This window comes from Odontomachus brunneus, unplaced genomic scaffold (assembly GCF_010583005.1).
Source record: "Odontomachus brunneus isolate Ranch 3 - 2012 unplaced genomic scaffold, Obru_v1 Obru_scaffold_097, whole genome shotgun sequence".
Taxonomy (NCBI): domain Eukaryota; kingdom Metazoa; phylum Arthropoda; class Insecta; order Hymenoptera; family Formicidae; genus Odontomachus; species Odontomachus brunneus.
Window position 1 is genome coordinate 1154481 of NW_022639547.1, and position 21915 is coordinate 1176395.

At 38.9% G+C, this 21915-nt stretch overlaps 3 protein-coding genes across 5 annotated transcripts; 2 read left to right on the plus strand and 1 right to left on the minus strand.

Moving 5' to 3' along the window:
* Window positions 1–2102: 2102 nt before the first annotated feature.
* LOC116848600 (THO complex subunit 3) lies at window positions 2103–3792 on the plus strand. Its single transcript, XM_032824870.1, has 2 exons — window positions 2103–2311; window positions 2915–3792. Exons 1-2 carry the CDS (start codon window positions 2126–2128, stop codon window positions 3695–3697), a joined length of 969 nt encoding a protein of 322 aa, XP_032680761.1. The 5' UTR covers window positions 2103–2125; the 3' UTR covers window positions 3698–3792.
* Window positions 3793–4128: 336 nt separating this feature from the next.
* LOC116848601 (cilia- and flagella-associated protein 97-like) lies at window positions 4129–5424 on the plus strand. Its single transcript, XM_032824871.1, has 2 exons — window positions 4129–4941; window positions 5061–5424. The coding sequence occupies exons 1-2, from the start codon at window positions 4165–4167 to the stop codon at window positions 5142–5144; spliced, it is 861 nt and encodes a 286-aa protein (XP_032680762.1). The 5' UTR covers window positions 4129–4164; the 3' UTR covers window positions 5145–5424.
* A 267-nt stretch (window positions 5425–5691) lies between these two features.
* On the minus strand, window positions 5692–16562 carry LOC116848599 (transmembrane protein 131). 3 transcript variants are annotated; one of them, XM_032824868.1, is made up of 23 exons: window positions 16345–16562; window positions 15672–15736; window positions 15344–15372; window positions 14940–15023; window positions 14736–14859; window positions 14418–14531; window positions 14222–14344; window positions 13950–14113; window positions 13679–13865; window positions 13470–13578; window positions 13125–13384; window positions 12596–13012; window positions 12075–12260; window positions 11766–11994; window positions 11190–11571; window positions 10886–11101; window positions 10640–10779; window positions 9140–10419; window positions 8340–8667; window positions 7619–8052; window positions 7322–7544; window positions 6892–7061; window positions 5692–6758 (listed from the first exon to the last, which is right to left on the minus strand). In XM_032824868.1, exons 1-23 carry the CDS (start codon window positions 16436–16438, stop codon window positions 6660–6662), a joined length of 5457 nt encoding a protein of 1818 aa, XP_032680759.1. In that variant the 5' UTR covers window positions 16439–16562; the 3' UTR covers window positions 5692–6659. The 3 variants fall into 3 exon arrangements, with proteins under 3 accessions (XP_032680759.1, XP_032680760.1, XP_032680758.1); XM_032824869.1 differs by having other exon boundaries at window positions 7388–7544; window positions 12075–12263; XM_032824867.1 differs by having other exon boundaries at window positions 12075–12263; window positions 16345–16438.
* Window positions 16563–21915: the final 5353 nt, after the last annotated feature.

A 21915-nucleotide genomic window follows, 5' to 3' on the forward strand; every position in this document is an offset into this window, starting at 1 on the left:
CTCTATATATATATATATATATATATATATATATATATATATATATATATATAGGTTTGTCGCGTCGCATGCCTCAACGCGAAATATGCTCCGTCTGAATATTCCTACTTCCATGGCGTTAACGCTATAAGCGAAAAAGTGTACTAGACGAATGCATCCTATGTCAGGGTTGCCGTTGTTGGTGATTTTTCACCATTTTGAGGATTTTTAAGCTTTTTTGGTGATTTGGTGAATAACTCTCTTTATTTAGTGATAAAAATGGCAGTGTTTCGAAATTCACTGCTAGTGCAGAAACTTTATAGCATACATAACATGAACTATAGATTTTCAGTACAGGCAGTAAATTTCGGGACACAGCCATCATATGGCGAATTCGATTGAATGCACCAGTGCGCACTGAGGTTGCTTTCCAACAAGAGACACAAGTCGACACAAACATCATTTTATCTTTGTTCCATATTTAGTGAGTAACAAAGATAGAATAATACTTGGTCGACTTGTGTTTCTTGTTGGAAAGCAACCTGAGTACACACTAAAGCCCGTATCAGACTACCGACTACGACTGCCGACTCTCAATGGACTCACCGAGTCAGCGCCTCACTGTGATTGGTCCATTGAGAGTCGGCAGTTGTAGTCGACAGTCGGGTCGATGATACGACTATGATGCGCATGAAACGCAGCGTTAGAGTGACAGAGATACGAGAGTGAGATAAAAAGAATGGGGAGCGTACTCGGGTGAAGTTCTCGAACCTAGGTTAGATTAGTTCTTGAACGCATGAGGCGCATGGACTGCACTATCTCGGAGCTGAGGCAGTCCATGCGTTCGAGAACTAATCTAACCTAGGTTCGAGAACCTCGGATGGGACCCGATTGACCACGATACGATTGGATACAGATTGTAATGATTGGTTCGACCTAGTAATTCACTAGATAATTCTTTTCATCGGTTGGTTGTGTCCAATCGTACCGTGGTCGATCGGGACGCTCCCGAGAACCTTACCCGAGTGCTCTCCCTCTCATTTTATCTTACTCTCTGTCACTCTAACGCTGCGCTTCATGCGCATCATGCGTGGAAACGGAACGCACCCTAATGGCTCTCGCAGCAAGTGCGATGTGCGACGCGACACACGATATGCGATGAGCGATATCCAATGAGCGTATTGGTATTCCGGAAAAGCTGTACGCTCATTGGATATCGCGCATCGCATATCGCGTGTCGCGTCGCAAATCGCGCTGGTCTGCGAGAGCCATAAGGTTTTTTTACTCTTAAGATTGCTTAGAGTACGGTCCAGCGGACGTTGCAAATGCTTTGTAGCGTTTTTACTTCTTTCTCTTTCTTCATTCGAATCTGAAGAATAGAACAAGAGGAAGAAACGCTGCGCAGCATTTGTAGCGGTTGTTGAACATAAATACATCTTTAAAAACTTCTTAGCCAATAAAACAATTCGTACGGATGCTGTATAGATAATTTTGCTGGCTGTATTTGTTGGCTGGATGTATTTGAAGATGTATTTAAGATGTCTAGATATAGCTTCCGGAATGGAGCCGTGTCTTGAATCAGCGATATGCCGACGTCCGGAAGCTATATCTAGACATTGTATCAATGGCCGTGAAAGCCTCAAATCTATGTATTTAAGATGATTTTTAAGTACAAGAACGAATTATAAACTAGTGTACACTCACTACGCACTAGTGCATTCAATCAAATTTGCTAATAGTAACAACTTAAGCCCATTCTACAATTGCGTAAGCGTAGTCGTGAACGTCAACGTAAGAGTCAACCAATCCGAATGTTTTATTTACTGATTGCTTTATTCTGATTGGTTGTCGTAATCACATACAACCACTTACACTACGTTCACGTAATTGTAGAATGAGCTTTACAATACGCTAAAACTAATTACAAAATAAGTTTTTCCCTCTCTTTCTCTCTACGAGTATATTTTCATATTTTTATGAATGTTTAAATATATTATATTAATTTTGTTTATATTTATGTTTAAATATGTTTATTAAAACGTTAAAAACCATCAAAATTGTTTTTTTATCCGAATTTATATACTTAAAAAAGTCTGGTAAATAAATTTTTCGAGCCGCGGCAACACTGCCCTATGTATAAACAACAATGGCGGCTGTCACGTCGAGAGTAGAGGAGTTGATTAATTATTTTAAGACACACAACAAAATTCGCGAGCAGCAAAGTCATTCGGCAAAAGTTCACAGCGTAGGATGGAGTTGCGATGGCAAGTTACTGGCTTCAGGCTCCTTCGATAAGTCTGTTTGTATATTTTCGTTGTGTCCTGATCGCTTGGTAAATATCCATAATATATTTCTACTTTATCTTTAAGACGTTTTTTCTCTTAGAATTGCGAATATAGTAAAACTCAATGTGTGAAGATTCAGTTTTCATAATTCCTACTTGATTGTGTTTGCAGCGGAGAAAGTTGCTTTATAACTTAATCTTAGCTGAATTTAAGAGTATATACTAATCAGGTTCGCGAATTTTATAACAGTTGCAGAATAGCTTTCTTTTGTTGAACATAGTCAATATATACTTAGTAATTGTTAATATACTGTTTTTTACAATCTATAAGGACAGATTTTTAATTAGCTTAGACCTTTCAAAAGAATGTGCAAAGATACCTATTACATTTGAATGAACAATAAACTCTAAAATGAGATATCCTTTTAGATTTGGGGTCTGTTTTCTATTGCTGAACTGTATGCACTAGTTTTCTCTTATCTTTCTTCCACTAACTTTTATCTAAATATCTGTCTCTTTTTAAGTTCCAAAAGTGTAGTAACACTAGTTCAGCAATAAAAAAACAGACCCATTATTTTCTATTCTTGACATTAGTAGAACTTTAATCGATAGCTTAGTCACAAAGAGACTTGATGTATGCGTGTTTTGCAGAAGCAGGAGACAACTTTCAGAGGACATGGCGGCAGTGTGGATCAACTTTGCTGGCATGCATTTTATCCAGAATTATTATCCACAGCAAGTGGAGACAAGACTGTTCGTATTTGGGACACAAGGACACAGAAGTGTACGGCAAACATTGGCACCAGAGGAGAGAATATCAACATATCTTGGTCGCCAGATGGTAATACCATCGCGGTGGGGAACAAAGAGGACCTGGTTACTTTCATTGATGCCAGAGTAATGAAGATACGTGCAGAGGAGCAGTTCAACTTTGAGGTGAACGAGATCTCATGGAACAAGGACTCGGATACTTTCTACCTGACAAATGGTCAAGGTTGCGTCCACATACTCAGCTACCCAGAACTGAAATTGCTGCATGTAATCAAAGCACATCCGGGTACCTGCATTTGTATCGAGTTCGACCCGACCGGTCGATACTTTGCCACAGGATCCGCAGACGCTCTGGTCTCCTTGTGGGACGCCGACGAGTTGTGTTGCCTGAGAACATTTTCGAGGTTGGAATGGCCTGTCCGGACTATCTCTTTCTCGTACGACGGCCAATTACTGGCAGCCGCGTCGGAAGACTTGGTTATTGATATCGGTGAAGTGGAGACTGGCGAGAAGATTACCGATATCACAGTGGAGGCGGCAACCTTCACCGTCGCCTGGCATCCGAAGCAGTATCTCCTGGCTTACGCGTGTGACGACAAAGACACGTACGATCGAAAACGCGATGCCGGCAGCTTAAAGGTGTTTGGCTTTGCCAATGAGTGAAATTATTTTGTAGCGCCTGTATCGGTACTGCCATTGGTGTATTGCCCGAGATACATCTTGTTTTTATAAATAAACACAGCAATATGGGGCAGGAACTGCGTATTATGACCAAGCTGCACGGTCATTTTATGTAAACAGACATATCGGCGGCGTTCAACCGAGAAAGTTGCTTTGCGACTTATTGTTGTGAACTTTGTGAGTTCCCTGCTGAACGCACCTATTAAAAAGACAATTCGCAAACCGCTTGATCTTCCAATAAGTGACGAGTTACCTTCAACAAATAACTTTTTGATTGTTTGGATATTTTTCAAATACTTAGCGTAGAAATCTCCTTTTTATTCCTTTTTTCATCCTTGCAACCTACTTTCAACAAATTAAAATAAACTCTGGCTAAAGCGGACCACACAAACAAACACACACACATATACCCTCGTGTTACGCAATTTTTTGTTGATTACTTAGTCGGCATGGTTACGCGCAGCTTTGATTTTCATTTCCCACTCGTGCAAACATCAACGAGCGTCACATGTTTCTCGTTGTACTCGGTCTTCGTTATGACAGCGAACGCGAATAAAACCATCTGCCAGTACACTTGTACGTTATCCAGCGATGGAGAAGATGCACGGACGAAAGATAAGTTCACTAGTGTTTCTAATATGCACGAGATCGACGAGGACAGCGAGACCGATGAGGAAACTGCTGCTTCGGTGCAATCGGGATCTCCGGTCACGAATGAAGAGAAAGATACCGTTCAGAGTACGAAGAATGCGTCGGAGGACGAGTACACGGGTGAGTCTTTCTACTCCGATGAATCCTGCGACGAGTCCGAAGTCACCAAAGTAACGTCAGAATCGCTGGTCAACGATTCCTCGCCTCTACCATGCACGGCTCATCTTCGACGCAACGAGAATATAAAGTCTACGGACGCGGAAGTACTTGCGACTTCGAACTCTTTAGAACTGCGTCTGCAGAACGATGAGTTTGTCTTGGTGAGCGATGAGCCGCCTAGCGCAATCATCACGGATAGATTCGTCAAGCCAAGGAAATGCAAAAGATGGAACATGAGCTTCACTGATGAAGAGATGCGTAGGATCGAACGTGAAAATGAACTGTTACTCAGAAAGATCATGGCGCAGCAAAAGTCCCGACACAAGGTCCTCGAAGAACATATCGTACAATCCAGGACTAGCAGCTCTGCAATAAACAGGAGGAAGTTGCAGAAGAGAATAGACGATGATAATATGGTACATAATTCCTTCCCACCTTAGAGATATCTAAAATAAAACACAATCATGAATTAATTATAAAGTATTGGAAATTATATATCAGAACAAAAGGACAATATACAAACATTTTTTTGCAGTTACTTGTCAGGAGAATACAACAGGCGAAGTCATGCGTCTTGACAAACGCGTCAAAAATGAGTTCTAGATTAAACTTCTTGTAAAGCTCACAGCATTAAGAAGGATTTTCTTTCTATTGATATTACCGAGAGTAAGACTAATATTTGATAACCATGATTAGATAAATCAATATTACCTGTAAGCTAGTGGTACAAATTTAGAGGCTGTGACGTGATGTACAGTTTCATTTTTTAAATATGCACGTAAATTTTGAGATACTAGTGTCGTATTTGACGAAGAGGAAAGTCGCAGTGTGCGTGGACGCATCTATAATGAGATCCTTGTAAAGTTTCCATTTTCCCATATATAAAATATTACTGTGTTTTTGTGACTTGTTTATTAAAACACAACGATTACCAGTCTTGCAGAATAGGTACATAATTCTTTCATTTCTTTTTTTTTTTCGCTTTGTATACGGCGTAACCTTGTAAAACGTCTTGAAAATTTGCTGCAGGTATCTCTACAAACCAAGACTATAAAAAATCACAGTTCTCACTCGTCTCAACTTAATTATCACACTCGTGTGATAATTAATCGGTAATAAATACCAAGATCAAGACACTCTGGAGTATCGCTCTGGAAATTCTTTCCTTTTTCCTCTTGTTTTGCATACGCACGTAGACAATCGTCGCGAAAGAAAGGAGGGATATACTCTCTCTTTGGTCGAGTATTAAATTAGAAATTTCCATAAACCACGTGTAACGATATACTTGTTTCTTTAAATCAACAAGTTTTGTGATTAACATGAGATTGTATTTTTTTTCTGTTTTTTCCCCTTTTTCGTTTTGCAATTTCACATGTTATATTCCATCTCCATCGTATGTAGTCAATTAATTATGTTCACTCCATGTTTGAAAGATAACCAGACAAAGTCAGGACAAGAGATACCAGCAAAAAGAGGCGGAAAGAGCGAGATAGTATCCGATTAGTATAGTCCGATAGTATAATCCGATTTGATACTGTCATTTTGTTCCCTACACATGATGTACGTAAGCGATCGTAGTGAAGGAAATAAAATGGCATGTTTAATTAATGAGAAACGACAGTAAGGAACTCTTACTGCGTTACTTTCTCTTACTATCTAACCTACACTCTCAGTTTGTCATTGGTACCTTGCAGAAGTAATGCTCAGTCCAGTTATATCTTTCGTTCACGGTTTACAAGCAAAAAAAACTTTCTATAGTAATTCATTCCTGCATATGCACAACGTATCTCACTCGCAATAATTTAAGGTATCGCATCTCAATATGTTTAAATTACGAAATAGAAAATAATAAGTGTAACATTTCTCTTTCTCTAGATTTTGGTTTAAGAAACTATACGAAAATCACTCGTTTGACAGATTTCACCAGGATTACTGTCGTACAACGTAATAATAATTACATATATCACATAGTATGCAAAGCGTAGTTGCAACAAAACGTAACAAATTCCGTGATCTCCAATGCTATCGGTCACATCATGCTGCCGCAGTTAAAACTGTCTGTTACTTTCGATTTTCGCCAAGAAATTGTCGGAAATAAGTCTACGATATCACAAGATAAAACAAGTTCCAGTCATTAGTCTTCGCTTTTCGTTCTCCACGATTCCGTCGTCCATGACGATGATGGCGTCCATATTGTGCTGAGCGAATGAAATGGATCAAATCCCGATCTTTCCTGAAACAATTATTAAAAGTCGTCGTTTTAGCGAGTCTATTCGCAGTGTTTTTATCTCCTTTACTCTATCAATTTCGCTATACTGAATTTACTGTAACTCTGTTATTCAGTCAATATCTTATCGTTCACTTACTTGAGTTTCAGACTGTAACGTTTGCGACATTAAAGGCGGAGCGGCGGCACCCCAGGGTGCTGCAGCCCACACACCACCCGTATTGACTCCCCACATACCACTTCGTTCTTCTCCAACGGCTGCTCTGGTGTGCAATGGTTCCCAATTCATATCGACAGTTGACCAATTATCTGCAATCATATTTTATTTATCGCTAGTTAAAAAAAGTCACGGTGACCTGAAAAAATGATTAAGAAAAAGAGAATTGCATGAAAGACATGGTAAATACGTTCTTGGACAATGTCTGTTGTACGAATTTCATTTCTTAGTTTTGAGGCGTTTTGAGAATATGAATTCTTTGCGATAGGACTTTAAGCTCATCCTCTATAGTTTAGATAATCCAGGATAGCAGAGATAACGACATTCTTTCGTAAACTCATGAGCGTTGTACCTTTCAAGTCAGACAAAACTGGTTTCTCCATGGCTTTCGGCAACTCTGATTGAAATGCGTTTGCACCTGCGTTTGCAACTGAGTTTGTATCTGATAATAAATTTATCATAGGACTAGTATCTTCCCATAGTTGGCATCGCGTATCCTCTTCGGGGGCTTCCAATTCTACCAAAAGCTCGTCGGTTTCTGGTAGGTCGTCATACGGCACTAACTCACGTTCAAACTGTCGACAGAATCCATGAATGATTGTTGTAGTAACAAGAAGCAAAAGTGAAGATGGATTCAACTGTTACTCACGGGATTTTCTACGAAAGTATTGATGAAATAACTGTTCGAATGTTGTGTATCCGACTGTGGAATCAAGGGATCCGGGTTGAATATTTCATCCTTATCCAGAGATACGGTAGAAAGAGAGGCCGGCTTTGACATTAGATTGTACTCCTTTGGCGTTTGTAATAACTCTTGCATTGTCTGTGGCTTAGCATATTGAGTATCCTTGATATCGGTGTCGAACACTGTCGACAGACCTGACGTACTCGTCTGATTCTTGTGTACGTGATTTAAATTGGAGAACGATGAGACGATCTCCTGACTTCGTGCCACCACGTCGCTGAACTTGGCTCTGTTCTCGCCCCAACAAGAGGGCGGAGGCGGTAATGGAACGGAGGAGATTGCTCCCGAGGTGCGCGTTACATCCTCTTTTTGGTTCGCATTGTCGTTTACGGGAGTTACTGTAACAGTAATGGATTATTGGTATTATTATAAACTGAGTATATTTTTTACACACAATTACAGGTACAGTTTTCTGCTACAGAAACACCAGTGTTTTCTAGCTAATATTTTTACACAACTCCATTTTATATTTTTGCTATTATTGATCCAATAAATTTACGGGAATTAGAGAAAATTAATGGAGATTAAAGAAAGAAATCTATAACTAATAATAATGGTTTATCATCATAGTGTGTGTACGCACACACACACGGCAATATATAGTATACTATGAAGAATAACATACCTTTTACATGTGTTTTATCAGTCCCTCGACGTTTCTGCACAGACTTTTCTTTCCGAGGTGGATTCTTACTTTGACGTGGTAACTTAAAGGATGACTCAACAGTGCGCGAGGTATGAACATGATGTTTCACGGTGGACCTAGCGATACTAGTTTTCCATCTATTTGGATTATTCTGCCTCTCCTTATCGTAGTCATCGTCATCACAATCGCCTTCATAATTATCTCTATAATCTACGCATGGCACAGTAGGAATAGATTGAGGTTTACTTTTCTTAGATATTGGCTTTCGTTGAAGCTTCTCTTGTTTTCCGCACGATTGGTCAAAAACCTGATCAAACCATGAAAGAACAATTTATCTATACGTATCTTATGTGGAAATGAGCTACTCGTTCGCGTAATTAATTCGTTAAAGGGGCAACGTCCTATTTTTCAAACAGACCGCTTATTATGAATAAAATAAATATAACAATAAATTATATTTAAAACTCCAATATTTAAATTTTATATGTTGAGTTATTAATTATTTTAGACTATTATATGTGATTCTAGTATAAATGTAAAATCTGAGAGAAAAACAATTGCAACCCAAGTAAAATGAGTCATTTATATAAGTCAGTTATGTAAAGCCCATTCTACAATTGCGTGAACGTGGTTGTAAGTGGTTGTAAGTGATTACGACAACCAATCAGAATAAAGCAATCAGTAAATAAAACATTTGAATTGGTTGACTCTTACGTTCACGACTACGCTTACCCAATTGTAGAATGGGCTTAACGCACACTTACACAACCGATACTTACTTTACACGATGTCGTCTCATCGTGAGTCGAACTTTCTGTTGTCGTGGACGAGGTCTCTTCCTCTGAAAGGTGAATAACCTTTTGAGTGTTTGTGGGCTCAAGTTTTTTCAACACAATGGGATTACTAGGATTACTGTTGTTTCCGGTGTTGTTAGTCTGCTTCCGTTTATTGTCCGATTTCGTAGTCCGATTATTACTCATCGTTCCCGCTTCTACTTGAATTTCGTGGTCAATTAACTTAGATTCTTCCTTGACACTCGACTGTGTCGTCGTTATCGTAGTTTTCCCCTTTTTGTTTGATGTCGGACTCGATCTGATAACCGCACTGAAGGTGCATTTTTTCTCTTGAATTAATTGAGCGTCCGCGAGTGTATCATTCAGCGCGTTATCCGATTGAGTCTCATGAATATTGCTTAGCTTTCTATTGTTTTTTTTCTTCGTGCCGCATGTTACAGCGCTCGCAACACCAATGATATTATCCGCGTTAGACTGTTCCTCGCATCGTTTGAAGGACAACAAATCTTTGGATTCTGTGTCCAGCTTAAATCTCCGCTCCTCGTCAGTTGACCAGTCTGGGATTTTTAATGCCTTCTGTAGATCCTTGTCCTTACACTTTTTCACATTCATCAACGACCTGTCTGGAGAAGTTTCATCCTTTGTACCAGTCTTGCTCTTCTCGTCGCTTGTTCCGACCTTGTCATTTTTCGTCACGGCGTTGACGCCAACTTGCGACGTAGCGTGTCCTGTCGAGAAAAGCCCCAAGTCCAGAGGCGGTTGTACCGAGCTCTCCTTTGAGTAAACAACCAATGATTCCCGCAATATTCGGTCTGCATCGATAATCGAGACTATGAATACGCACACTATCAATCCCATTGACAGGACAGTAGCAATCCACTGCCATACTAGCTCCCACCATGGTCTAACGAGCACGGATCCGCACGAATCTAACGAATACGTCGGTAGAATGGCCAGTAAATTAAATATCACCACACCGTTCTCTACGTCGCTACTATCCGGTCCCACACTGGTCAGTACCAACAGTTTTCGCTCCACGCGCGACAGAGTAAAGTCCGGTGTGAACGCTATCTCGATCATCTTGGTGGCGTTCGGAGTCAGCTCGAAAGCTTCGCAATCGAGTACTTTGAAACCATAACCTTCACAAGGTAAGCCATTGATGTAAAAACCGTAGATCTTAATCGGTAGCTCGCCTGTATTTCTGGCCATGAAAGATCGCTTTGTAGTGAGAACGGGTGCGAGCGTAATATGTTTGCTACGATATCCTGATTGCAAAAGAAAGTACAATTTAGTTTGTTTCAATTGCGCTATATATAAAATAAGATTGAAACTCGCGTTTGTTCGTGGACGATAAAACGCGAGCAACAAGAAATTTAATTCTTCTATTCTTTAATTCTACAATTCTAAAATTGTAAAAAGGATTTTTTAATTCTCTCTCTCCCCCCTCTCTTAGATCGTAAGGCAAAAGTAAAGAAACGTACATACGTTCGCAATCTTTAAGATGCTTGTCCGCCAATTCAAATAGCAAAGGCGTAGTCGAGCCTGGCTTGCGATTCCCGAATCTAAATTGCGCGCTCGCGCCTCGGCCGATCATACGTACAACTTCTAAAATAGTCATATTATTTCTGGAAAATTATAAAACATACATGATTAAGTTGCACGACATTATTAAATTTTGATCCTACGCTTCAACGATTACTCTCTCTCTCTCTCTTTCTTTCGTTAACTTACCTAATATATAAAAAACCAGACGATGCCGAAGCCGCAAAAGGTGTATACGCCACGTGAATTGTCCTTGATTCTAAAGGATATAAATATAAGGGAAGCGACTGAGGTGCTACCGATACACCCCACTGTTTCTCAAACAATTCTCGCTCGTCCACATTTTCTTCCAACTTGAACTCCTCTGGTACCGTGGACGAATATTCCATGTATACGGGCTTAAATCTGCATGGACATAAGCATTTTGTCATCAACTTTAGTTCAGATAAAAAGTAATCTGTAATACAGATGTCAGTTTAATCAGGTTACGTACTTTATCGGCAAAGAGTGATAAAGGCGCGCTCCTTGAGGATAGCTCCAATCCATGACCAATTGTACGATCAGCGGACTCGTGCTCGGATTGTACAGTTTAATCTCTCTGTACGACGTGTTTCCGACCTGAGTCAATGGAAACATCAAGATACTCTTATTTTTTATGTTACTGGAGCTGGCCAACAGGCTGGGCCAGTATAGTTTGATGTTCACGTAGAACTTGTGACCGCGCACTTCACTCGTGTCCAGCTGCATCGTTATATTATCCCATGAGCCATCCATGATGGAGTTGAGAAAACGTGAGTGTCGTATGTTTAACAGATTCAAATCGGTGTCGCGAGTATGCGAGGGAAGGCTCATTGTATTCAACCATTGACTTCCTGCTGTAAGATTAAATATGACAATTATACGAGTATAAAACATTAAAATTGAACAAACATTATACGAGTATAAAACATTAAAATTGAACACTCATTGTACTGTTTACCTGTTATAATAGTTGTAATATCACAACTAAAGTTAAAGATGCAATTTTTAGATGATTTTTAAATTGAGGGAAACAAATAATCACACTTACTATTGCTATCCACTGATAAACCTAGATAGCAATGTTGCTTGCAAATCACTGAAGGATCAATTTGTATCGAACCAACATTATTTTCGCCTTTAGATATGATTGGCATCGTTGCTTCTTCCAGCGGGATGTACTTGATTCTATCATCTTTGTTGATGGGTGCAATATGCGTCACTTCCATTGATCTCGAGAATGTGGAATGCACCTTTACTTGTTGCATACAAATCGTCCCCTATCCGGTAATAACACTGTAAAGTTTCTTTGAAGTTTCGCTAAAGAAAATGCTAGATAAAAGATCAAATTGTAACTCACAGGGAAGCAATCTGTAAAAGTAAGTTTCTTCAAGGAAATTCTACCATGCGCGACTCGCATATACACCGGCAAAATAAATCGCTCGTACGTCGTTCGGACGAAAACCTCGCCAACAATAGTGTCTTCTTCAATCATTGACGTCTTTACTTTGATCTTAAAGATCGCTAAAAAACCTGGTTTTATATACTGCTGAAATAAAAAACGAAACGATGCGTCACTCGCTCACCGTTATGTAAACCAGGGCTCGGCATATTTTGCTCTTTTCGGCCGATTCTTGGGAGCTACGCCTTCCATCTCCCCCTTGCCGCGCGGCGGTCCTAAAAAGTGACGGTCGTGCCTCTAAGCTTGAAGCCGCGACTGGCCGCGACCGTCACTTGCATGGCCCGCCGCGCGGCAAGGGGGAGATAGAAGGCGTAGCTTCCGAGAATCGGCCGAAAAGGGCAAAATGTGCCGAGCCCTGATGTAGACGAATGAAATGTGATATTCTCTCCCCCCCTTTCTCTCTCGCTCTCAACACTTACATTCCCAGAATGGCTGCAAACAGTAACATTTAAAAACTCCTTGTCCAACAAATCCGCCGGACCGTTTTGACATCCTATTAATTCTAAAACTGCACCAGGTATATTCACACCCCAGCCATGTAACTCCACGTTGACAGGGTTTTGATTCTCCAGTGCAAAAATTGCTTCATTCTCAGTACCACTTCCTACAGTACCAAAATTCAAGGTACCCATATCATCTTCCTTCTCCCCCGGCATTATCTTTCTTACTTTGCCATCATAACTCAATAGCGGGACTTCAGTTACGGACACATTGGAGTGTATCAATATCGAAGATTCCATCTTTACGTTATCACCTTTTCGCTCTTTGGCAAGTTGTAAAGAAAATATATTGACCTTTTGCTCAGGTTTTATTACTGTAGGAGTAAAATCTTTTATCTAAACCATAAAAATATACAAATTATCATTTTTACTTGGAATGAGACTTGAGAAGAGAGATATCAAATATGTTAGAAAGAATTTCACGACTATGCAAGTTGTTGTTTCTTACCATAAAAAGCGATTTCGCGTTCGAACACATCGTGACGTTCGTAATAGCTAGTGGTAATTTAAATTTGTTCACCACACTAAAGTTTCTAGCTTGATTAGATTGCGGAGAACAATAATGAGTAATCGATGCGTTCACTTCTAATCCACCTTGCAGCACTTGAGCCACCCATGGAATTGCTAATTTCTGATTAGAGCCGCCAGGACCTATTGCTTTTATTATCAATTTGCCTTTAAAGTGTTGCAAGTCCAAACCAGTTTTCCCTGAGAAGATTGTTACAACATTATATTCTAATTAGACGGTAATTATTGCAATTTCTATTCTATGATACACAATGTTGCATCTTACAATCATAAACCAGCATTCCAATAGCGATCGGTATATCTGTTTCTCCTGGAATTATCGCTGGCTCAAAATGCAGTTTTAATGCTTTCGATACAGGTGTATTTATAATATTCTACAAGAAATAATGTATCTTAATAACATCACAGGAACATATTATCATAGTAATATATAACATAATCAATTTCAATTCATTAATTCATACAAAAACTTACCACAACTTTAATCGCTTTTTTTGCGGAATTCTTCAAAGTAATAGGGTGGTGGATGGGTGGCTGCAATGAACCACCCATACCTAAATTAATTACTCCAGAACTTCCACCCCAATGAAGACCAGCTCCACTTTTCACTTCTACTTCAATTGCTACAACAAGGATCTCCGCAGTGTTATTCACTTTAAATCTGCAATATATTTTTATTATGCACATAAATATATGAAAATATATATAAATCGTCAATCGAATGCACTATATATATTACACCAACCTAACATATGCTGTATGATTCTTTTCTGTATAAGCATTAAAACGTAATCTGATGACAGGCTTTGTTTGATAAGGTAGAATTTCCCATAATTCACGTGTGCCTTCTGACTCTCCTGATGGCAATTCTAAATCAAATTCTCCACCACTACTGTACACTTCCATCACCTTTGTTTATATGCAGTAGTCAGAAGAAATTATAAATTAATTAATGAACAGACAAAACACACGTGTGCGCGTGTACACACGCATATGAACAATCGAGTATTCACGTACTTGTAAAGTTTCCGGATGTGGATTGTGCATATATATAAGAGGTGTAAAAGATGCATTTAATGGTAACTTGACATCAACTACAGGTCTGAGTCTATATGGACTACTGATGCTTATTCCTTTGACCTACAGAAAAACAACTTTATATATACATAACAAGTATATATGTAAAAAATATAATTAGAATAAATTTTATTACCTGATACTTTAGTGTTCCATCTGATGTATGTATAAAAAGGTGTGTATCAATATCACCTTCGTCTCGACCAAGGAAGACAACATTGAATGTTGTGTTTCCTAATGGTGGAATTATCTGAGAATAAATATTAACTATTAACACTAGTTAACTACACACACACGCTCATACTCTCACACACACACACACACACACACACACACACACACACACAGTATATAAAAGTTAGTGTCATAAAGCTGTATAGAGTTGGATGTGTTTACATCTTATTATATCCACTTCTCGTTTGAAACTGCTCCATTATATTGCTCAATAACTTACTTTATTTTGAAAAAATGATGAATGGAAATGACGTGTATTTCCAGATATTGATGAAAGATGTATAGTTTTATTGTGATCTTTGTTAAACATGATCACAGTTTTTTGATGAGGAATACCAAGTTGTCTAAAAGGACAAAAAAAAAATTATATTATTACAGCTTTGTTTACCAAATTCAGATACTACATCCAACATGCTACACTCACCTTTCTTTGAAATCCAAAATGCTTGGTTCAAAAGAAATATGAGACAGTGTATCTTCCATTTTATCCTCGTCCAATATAGTATCACTTAAACAATGTAATAACATTGTTTATACACACACATATACATAATCTTTTTTATTGTGCACTATTATTTTAGATTGCAAAAATTAAAAGTAGGAAAGATAATTTGAGAAAGATTAATTTAAAGTAGTAAATTTACCATTAATAAAACAATATTTAGAATCCTAGTTTTTTCGTTCTTATGTTTAATGGTTATGTTAAATGATTGGTCAGTTGATGCTTTTTATATTATACGTATGCATATAGTGATTCTCAGAAAATCAAATTATAACAAGTATCTTTTCTACTTCCACTCATTATTATTTTAGTATTATTATACTTACCTCGCCACATGTACTGTATTAGTAAAATCCTATAAATGAAAAAAACAAATTTTAATATCTTTGTTACATTAACTACTTTAATAAAATATAATTCTGTAGGAAATAGAAGTAGTTTCTTTAAATAATTATTTGTTCATTATTCTACAAGAACAAATTAGTAGAGAAATCTTTTCCTAGTCTTGTATATCTTTCTTATTACAAGTAAGATATATTTACATATTTTTCTATTACAAGACTTTTCTTTAATTATTTAAATAAGTATTTGATAATGCGAGAGAGAGAGAGAGAGAGAGAGAAAGAGAGAGAGAGCTGTTAACATCTTACTAACCTTATGCATAGATATTGGCATATTATCCAAAAGATATTGAACATTGTTGTCATCCTGGACGAAAGCTGGAAAGTGTTAAAAAACATATATTTATGCTTGTGAAATATACATTTCAAGTACATGCTACCTTATAACTGCACTATTGATTGAAATTTTTACATTTCCAGCTTAAGATTATAAATAAAAAGTTAATCAAATTACAACAACGTTATATAAAATTGTCTTAATGCAGTTTGAAGTAATTGTACACATAGTTTATATCGTAAACACAATCGTGATTGGCAAGATTACACGTGTATTTATCGTTATTACAGTTTTCTAGAAATAATAGAAAAAATAAAAAATAAATGGCGTCGAGGCGAAAATATTGCAATGCGTTGGCGCGGGACGCTTTACTGGGACGCGCGTTGTGTGACGGCGCTTCGCGCGTAAAGCTCGCGATGCACGGCGTGACCTTCGTTGACGGCAAAATCATGACGATACACCGCAACAGAATCATAAAATTACTTTGTCGTTGTCATCGACGAGTATAGTGTGCGCTTGCGAAATTTTGCAGACGAGTGTGTTTGCGATTTGGGCGATTGTTATTGTTAAGCCGGATCGGCACACGATCTGCATAGAAGCAGACGTGCGGAAAACAGAGACGAAAGAAAACGAAGAGAGAAAGACTCACCATTGTTGTGACCGTGTAACGACGGCCGAATTTGCGATGTCGCGTCCAATAGTGTCAGCAGGAACAGATAGTAGAATATCTTTAACTCAGACATAATAATACCTAACGACTGCTGCTGCACTGCTGTTACGTCGGCTGCTATCGTTCGCTATTTTGTCTTTAGCAGACATAAGAGTCCGCTTTCGGCCATACTTTAGTACTATCGAAGCGCGCGGTATCGATTCCGCCGCTGCCATGGCATGTCGCGCCGCGCCGTGGAGCAACGACAAACTTCAGTATCGCTATTGGCGCCATCAGCGAAACGCACGTCTTATGAATTTATTGGAACAAATACTTTATCGTCTCAAGTTTATGTTAAGAAAGCTTTGTAATTAACGAGTATTATCACATACTATCGAGCTAGCTGCTAAGAGATATTAATAACTTTTGTATTTTCTGAACTGGAGGCTAAATTAATCTGTCATTTCGCGCGACATTGGCACGATTGAATTAATATATAGATACGGTTCTTGATTTCGATACAGTTCGCTTTGGATAAAGCTAGCGACACACGATGTTTGTTTTCGTGCTGGAGCTCGTTTCTTGACGATATGTGCATGAGATACGCATGCAAAAATGCACAGTTCACGTTACGTATACTGTAGATTTTCGCATGTGTATCTCATTCACACATCGTTAAGAATCGGACCCCTGATTTGCTTAAGTCAGCGGCATACGGTGCTTGTTTTCATGCTAGATTGCTTACTGGATGGAAATACTCTGTTCTGATTGGTGCATTTCTGAAGATGGACGGAAATGCACTAATTAAAACAGAGTATTTTCAGCAAGAAATCCAGCACGAAAACAAGCACCGTGTGCCACTGGGTTTACTTTAACTTATTGCATCAGTTCAGCAGTGCAGCTGAAAAGAACAGACCAGCTGCAGCTGCTTTTCTTTTTCGGATATTTTCATAATAATTCATTATTTGCACATAATTTAATAATGTTTGGTTATACCAACCCATATAGCACAAGATCTCCTGGCGACGTCTCAGAGATGTCTTGAGGACGTAGAAACGTTTCCAGGACGTTCTTACATTGTAAACCCATGTAGCGGAGCGCGGAACCAATCATGAGCGGAAGCAATCACAAGCAAAAACTGTGGAACGTTCGTGATTGGTTCCTCTCTCGTTCTGTGCTTCGCTATTCCGCTGTATGGGTTTGCACCATTAGGACGTACTCTGGACGTCTTCTGGATATCTGTGCTGTTAGGGAAGTAATCAAATGAATAATTGAATTTTCCTGTATGTTGTTAACATGCAACATATGACACTCATAAACTATTCGCGGCGAATTATTCGCTACTTGCTACAAATTATTCGCAGTGAAAAATTCTCTGCATGAAAACGCATCCTAATGCTGATATTACACGTGTCATACGATAAGCTTTTCGGATGCGTTTATTGGTTGGCGAATAGAGTATTTCTAGGTTCTTTGTTCGTCAACCAATGAACGTATCCAAAAAGCTTGTCGTACATACATGTAATATCAGCTTAATAGCGTGTTTGACTAGTCCAGGGTTAATCGCTAAGTCCCGGCCTAACCGCCGTCACGATAAGACGTGTTCGAACAAGTTCGGACCTTGTGATTTTTTTGGATCGTGTCTTGAAAATTTCCAAGACTTTGCTCTCGAATTATATCATTAATCGGAAACTGGCGTTGGGGCATTACTCTTATAGAGGCCTGTAGCCAAATATTGAAGGAAGGAAGGAAGGAAGGGTTAATCGCTCCGAGAGCGATTAATAACGTCATAAGTCTCTACTAGCCAATCATAAAGTTTATAAGTATTTGTTCGACCAATAAACGTAGACTAAATAACCCAGAGTGGGTTAACCCAGAGCCAGTCGAACATGCTACGAGAGCTGCTCCGTAAGTTTTGCGACTAGTAAGGAAAACACGATAATTTGTCATTGAAAATGGCTTTATTGTTTTTCAAAGTATTCTCCATGATGATCAATACACTTCTGCATTCGCTCAAACCATTTATTATAGCATCCATGCCACTCCGAAAGTGGTACCTCCAAAACATGTGTTTTAAACGCATCAACCGCTTCTTCTGGCGTCGAAAATCGTTGACCACGCAGTTTATTCTTGATGTTCGGGAACAAAAAGAAGTCATTGGGTGCCAAATCAGGACTGTACGGTGGATGACCCATTAATTCGATGTTTTCACTGGTTAAATAGGCGGTTATTTGAGCCGATGTGTGAGAGCTTACATTGTCATGGTGAAGAATGATTCGTCGTCTTGAGTTGTTTTTCCTTATTTGGCCGAAGACTTCTGGCAAACAAATGGTTGTGTACCACTCAAAATTGACCGTTCTACGTTTCTCTAAGGGTACTGTTGCCACATGACCAGTTTTTCCGAAAAAACAGACGACCATTTGTTTCGAAGTGCTTCGAGCGCGAACAACTTTTGTTGGGTTAGGTTCACTTTGAAAGACCCACACAGTCGACTGCTGTTTAGTTTCCGGCTCATATGCATAGATCCATGACTCGTCACCTGTGTAGAGGTTATATACGGCATTTGACGCACCTCGATCGAATTTCTTCAGCATTTTTTTGCACCAATTTACACGATCCTTTTTTTGAGCAATTGTCAAATTATGCGGGATCCAACGTGAACAAATTTTTTTTACGGCCAAATGTTCATGCAATATCGTTTGTATGCAATTCATACCAACACCCAGGGATGCCTGAATCTCACGGTATGTCACATGTCGATCTTGCATTATCAATTCACGCACAGCATTGATGTTTTCTGGAACAGCAGCTGATTTTGGACGACCTTCGCGAGGTTCGTCGGTGAGCGAACTACGACCACGATTAAATTCATTAAACCAGCGACAAATAGTGGCTTTGTGTGGTGCTTTATTGCCAAAAGTGGAAGCAAGTTGATCGATGCACTCTTGTCTCGATAATCCACGTCGAAAGTCGTAAAAAATCATCGCACGAAAGTGTTCTCGTGTTAATTCCATTTTTTCGCTGAGACACAATTTTCAAGTCACTAAACAATACAAGTAGCCTCCGTATGACAAAACGTTTCGAGTAAAAAAATCTTCCAAACTGTCAAACTTTTTGATGGTAAGGTTAGATTTTACCTAGCAACGTCAGTGTTACCAAGTCGCAAAACTTACAGAGCAACCCTCGTATAAGACTGATATTACATGTCATACGACAAGTTTTTCGGATACGTTCATTGGTTAACGAATAATGTATTTCTAGGTTCTCTGTTCGTCAATCAATGAACGTATGCGATAAACTTGTCATATAACATATGTAAATTAGCCTAATGACGACCCGGGATTAAATTTTCCATTTTTTTTCACAAATTGTTACTGATTCGTGACTTTTAACGTGCCTCGTATCTCGTAAGAAAATTTCAGAACCTATAAAATACAAAAAGCTTAATAAACTTTATTTATATTTAAAGACAATATTCTGACAATATACATCACTATAGAAATAAACCTAAACCTGGCTAACCTACACTGCTGTATTTAAATTTTTTATCTTACCGTGATGGCTAATGGTTGTACGAATGTTTCGAAGAACAAAAAACCATAAATAATTTAGTAATTTCATACTATATTGCATTCTTCGCGCACTCTCCATCATCTCCACCGATTCACACGCGCAAAAGAGAGTAGAGAAAAGTCACACGAGTGGTCCACAGAGTACGGTTTTCGAACGGCCATGGTCGCATGGTCAGTATGCCCACTAGGGGTTTTCGAACGATCTGAGTGTGACAAAATACACACGGGTGATGTTTTCGAACGCACCCCTGTGTGCAGGAGCCATAAGGCTGAGTTCCCACTGAGCGCGTCACGCGTCGCGTCGTTTTCTGCGTTACGAGTTAACCAATCAAATCGTTCCATTGGAACAAGTGCATCGTGCGTCGCGTCATCCCAATTAGAGGATTTAGGCCGGTATTCATAGTCGAATCTTATTTCAAGATCGTCTTAAGTTATAGGTTTGTTCTTTCGACTGTGAACTGGCTGCACTAGTTCACGAAGTTTGCACTAATGCGTTCTTTCGATCAGAACAGTGCAAGAAAATGTGTTCTTTCGAACAGTGCAGGCTGAACTAGTGCAGCGAGTTCAGTGAACTGACTGCCCTAGGTCTGGAGGTAGAGCAAGCAGTGCAGGGCAGCTAACCGAAAAAATTTAAATTTGTATCTATAACCTGTAAAATCGGTATACTTAGTTGACATTACGTAGAAGAAATAATCCGACGACGGAATCTATAAACAGTAAGTAAATACTTAAATATATAATAAATATATAATGTAGATAAATATATAATAAATATATAATGTAGAATGACATAAAAGAAGTATTTAGAATGTTATCCAAACAGCACAAAATATCCGAAAGACATCCTGGGAAGGCTCTTGGACGTTTTTTCGGAGGGATTTGTTGTATGGGTATCCAACACAAAACAGTTTTTAAAAGAAATAGGATTGTTCAACAAAACATAAAATGCTATAAGTGCGAAAACATGACCATAAATTGATCTATGTTATTTAATCCAGCCATGTTGTCCGCCATCTTACACTGCTCTAACTTGCTCTTACCCGTTCTTTTCAGACCCATATGTATCTTTGCACTGGTCTGCACTATCTTGAACTTTCTTCAACTAGTACAGTTCCAGTGCAGCCCTAGGTCAGGTCGAAAGAACAAACCTTATGTCTTAAGATGCGAATACGGCTCTGTGATTGGTTCATGACATCTTAAGACAGTACTTAAGTTGATCTTAAATATAAGATCTTAAATATAAGATTTGACTATGAATACCGGCCTTAGAGTTCTCAGTGGGAACTCAACCATAAGGCCGATATTAAGGTGCTTTTATATGGAAGCATCGAGCGTTGAACGTTAAAGCGGTAGCCAATCAATGTGCCACTTTCCGCAAGAACTATAAGACTTCTGAGACGTTGATTAGCTAATGCTTTAACGCTCGACGCTCGGACGCTCCTATTTAAAGGTACTTTTACACGTACGACAAAGAAATCCTAGTGATTTTTGTTCTTATTGATAAATTAAATACTACTACTCTACCAGTCGAGTAGAGTTTTGGAACGTAGCCCTGCATGTTCGACTGGCTCTGGGTTAACACACTCTGGGTTATTCAGACTACGTTTATTGCTCGAACAAGTACTTATAAACTTTATGATTGGCTAGTAGAGACTTATGACGTCATTAATCGCTCTCGGAGCGATTAACCCAGGGCCAGTCGAACACGCTATTAGTCCCGATCTACAATGGGTGTATATCAGTTGGACACCGGGCAATTGGACACAGTCCAATCACAAGTCGCTGTTCCAAGGGACCCTACAAATGTCTCTAATCACACGGTGCTGTGATTGGTTGTGTCCAAATGCACCGTGTCCAAGTGCACCGCTCCCATCTACAATAGATGTAGTAAGATTAGGAATTGAAGATTAGATTTTGACGAAATAACAAATTTCGACTTACTTTATTTTAATTTGTCAAATTCCAATCTTTAATTCGCAATCTTCAGTTTCTAATCCAT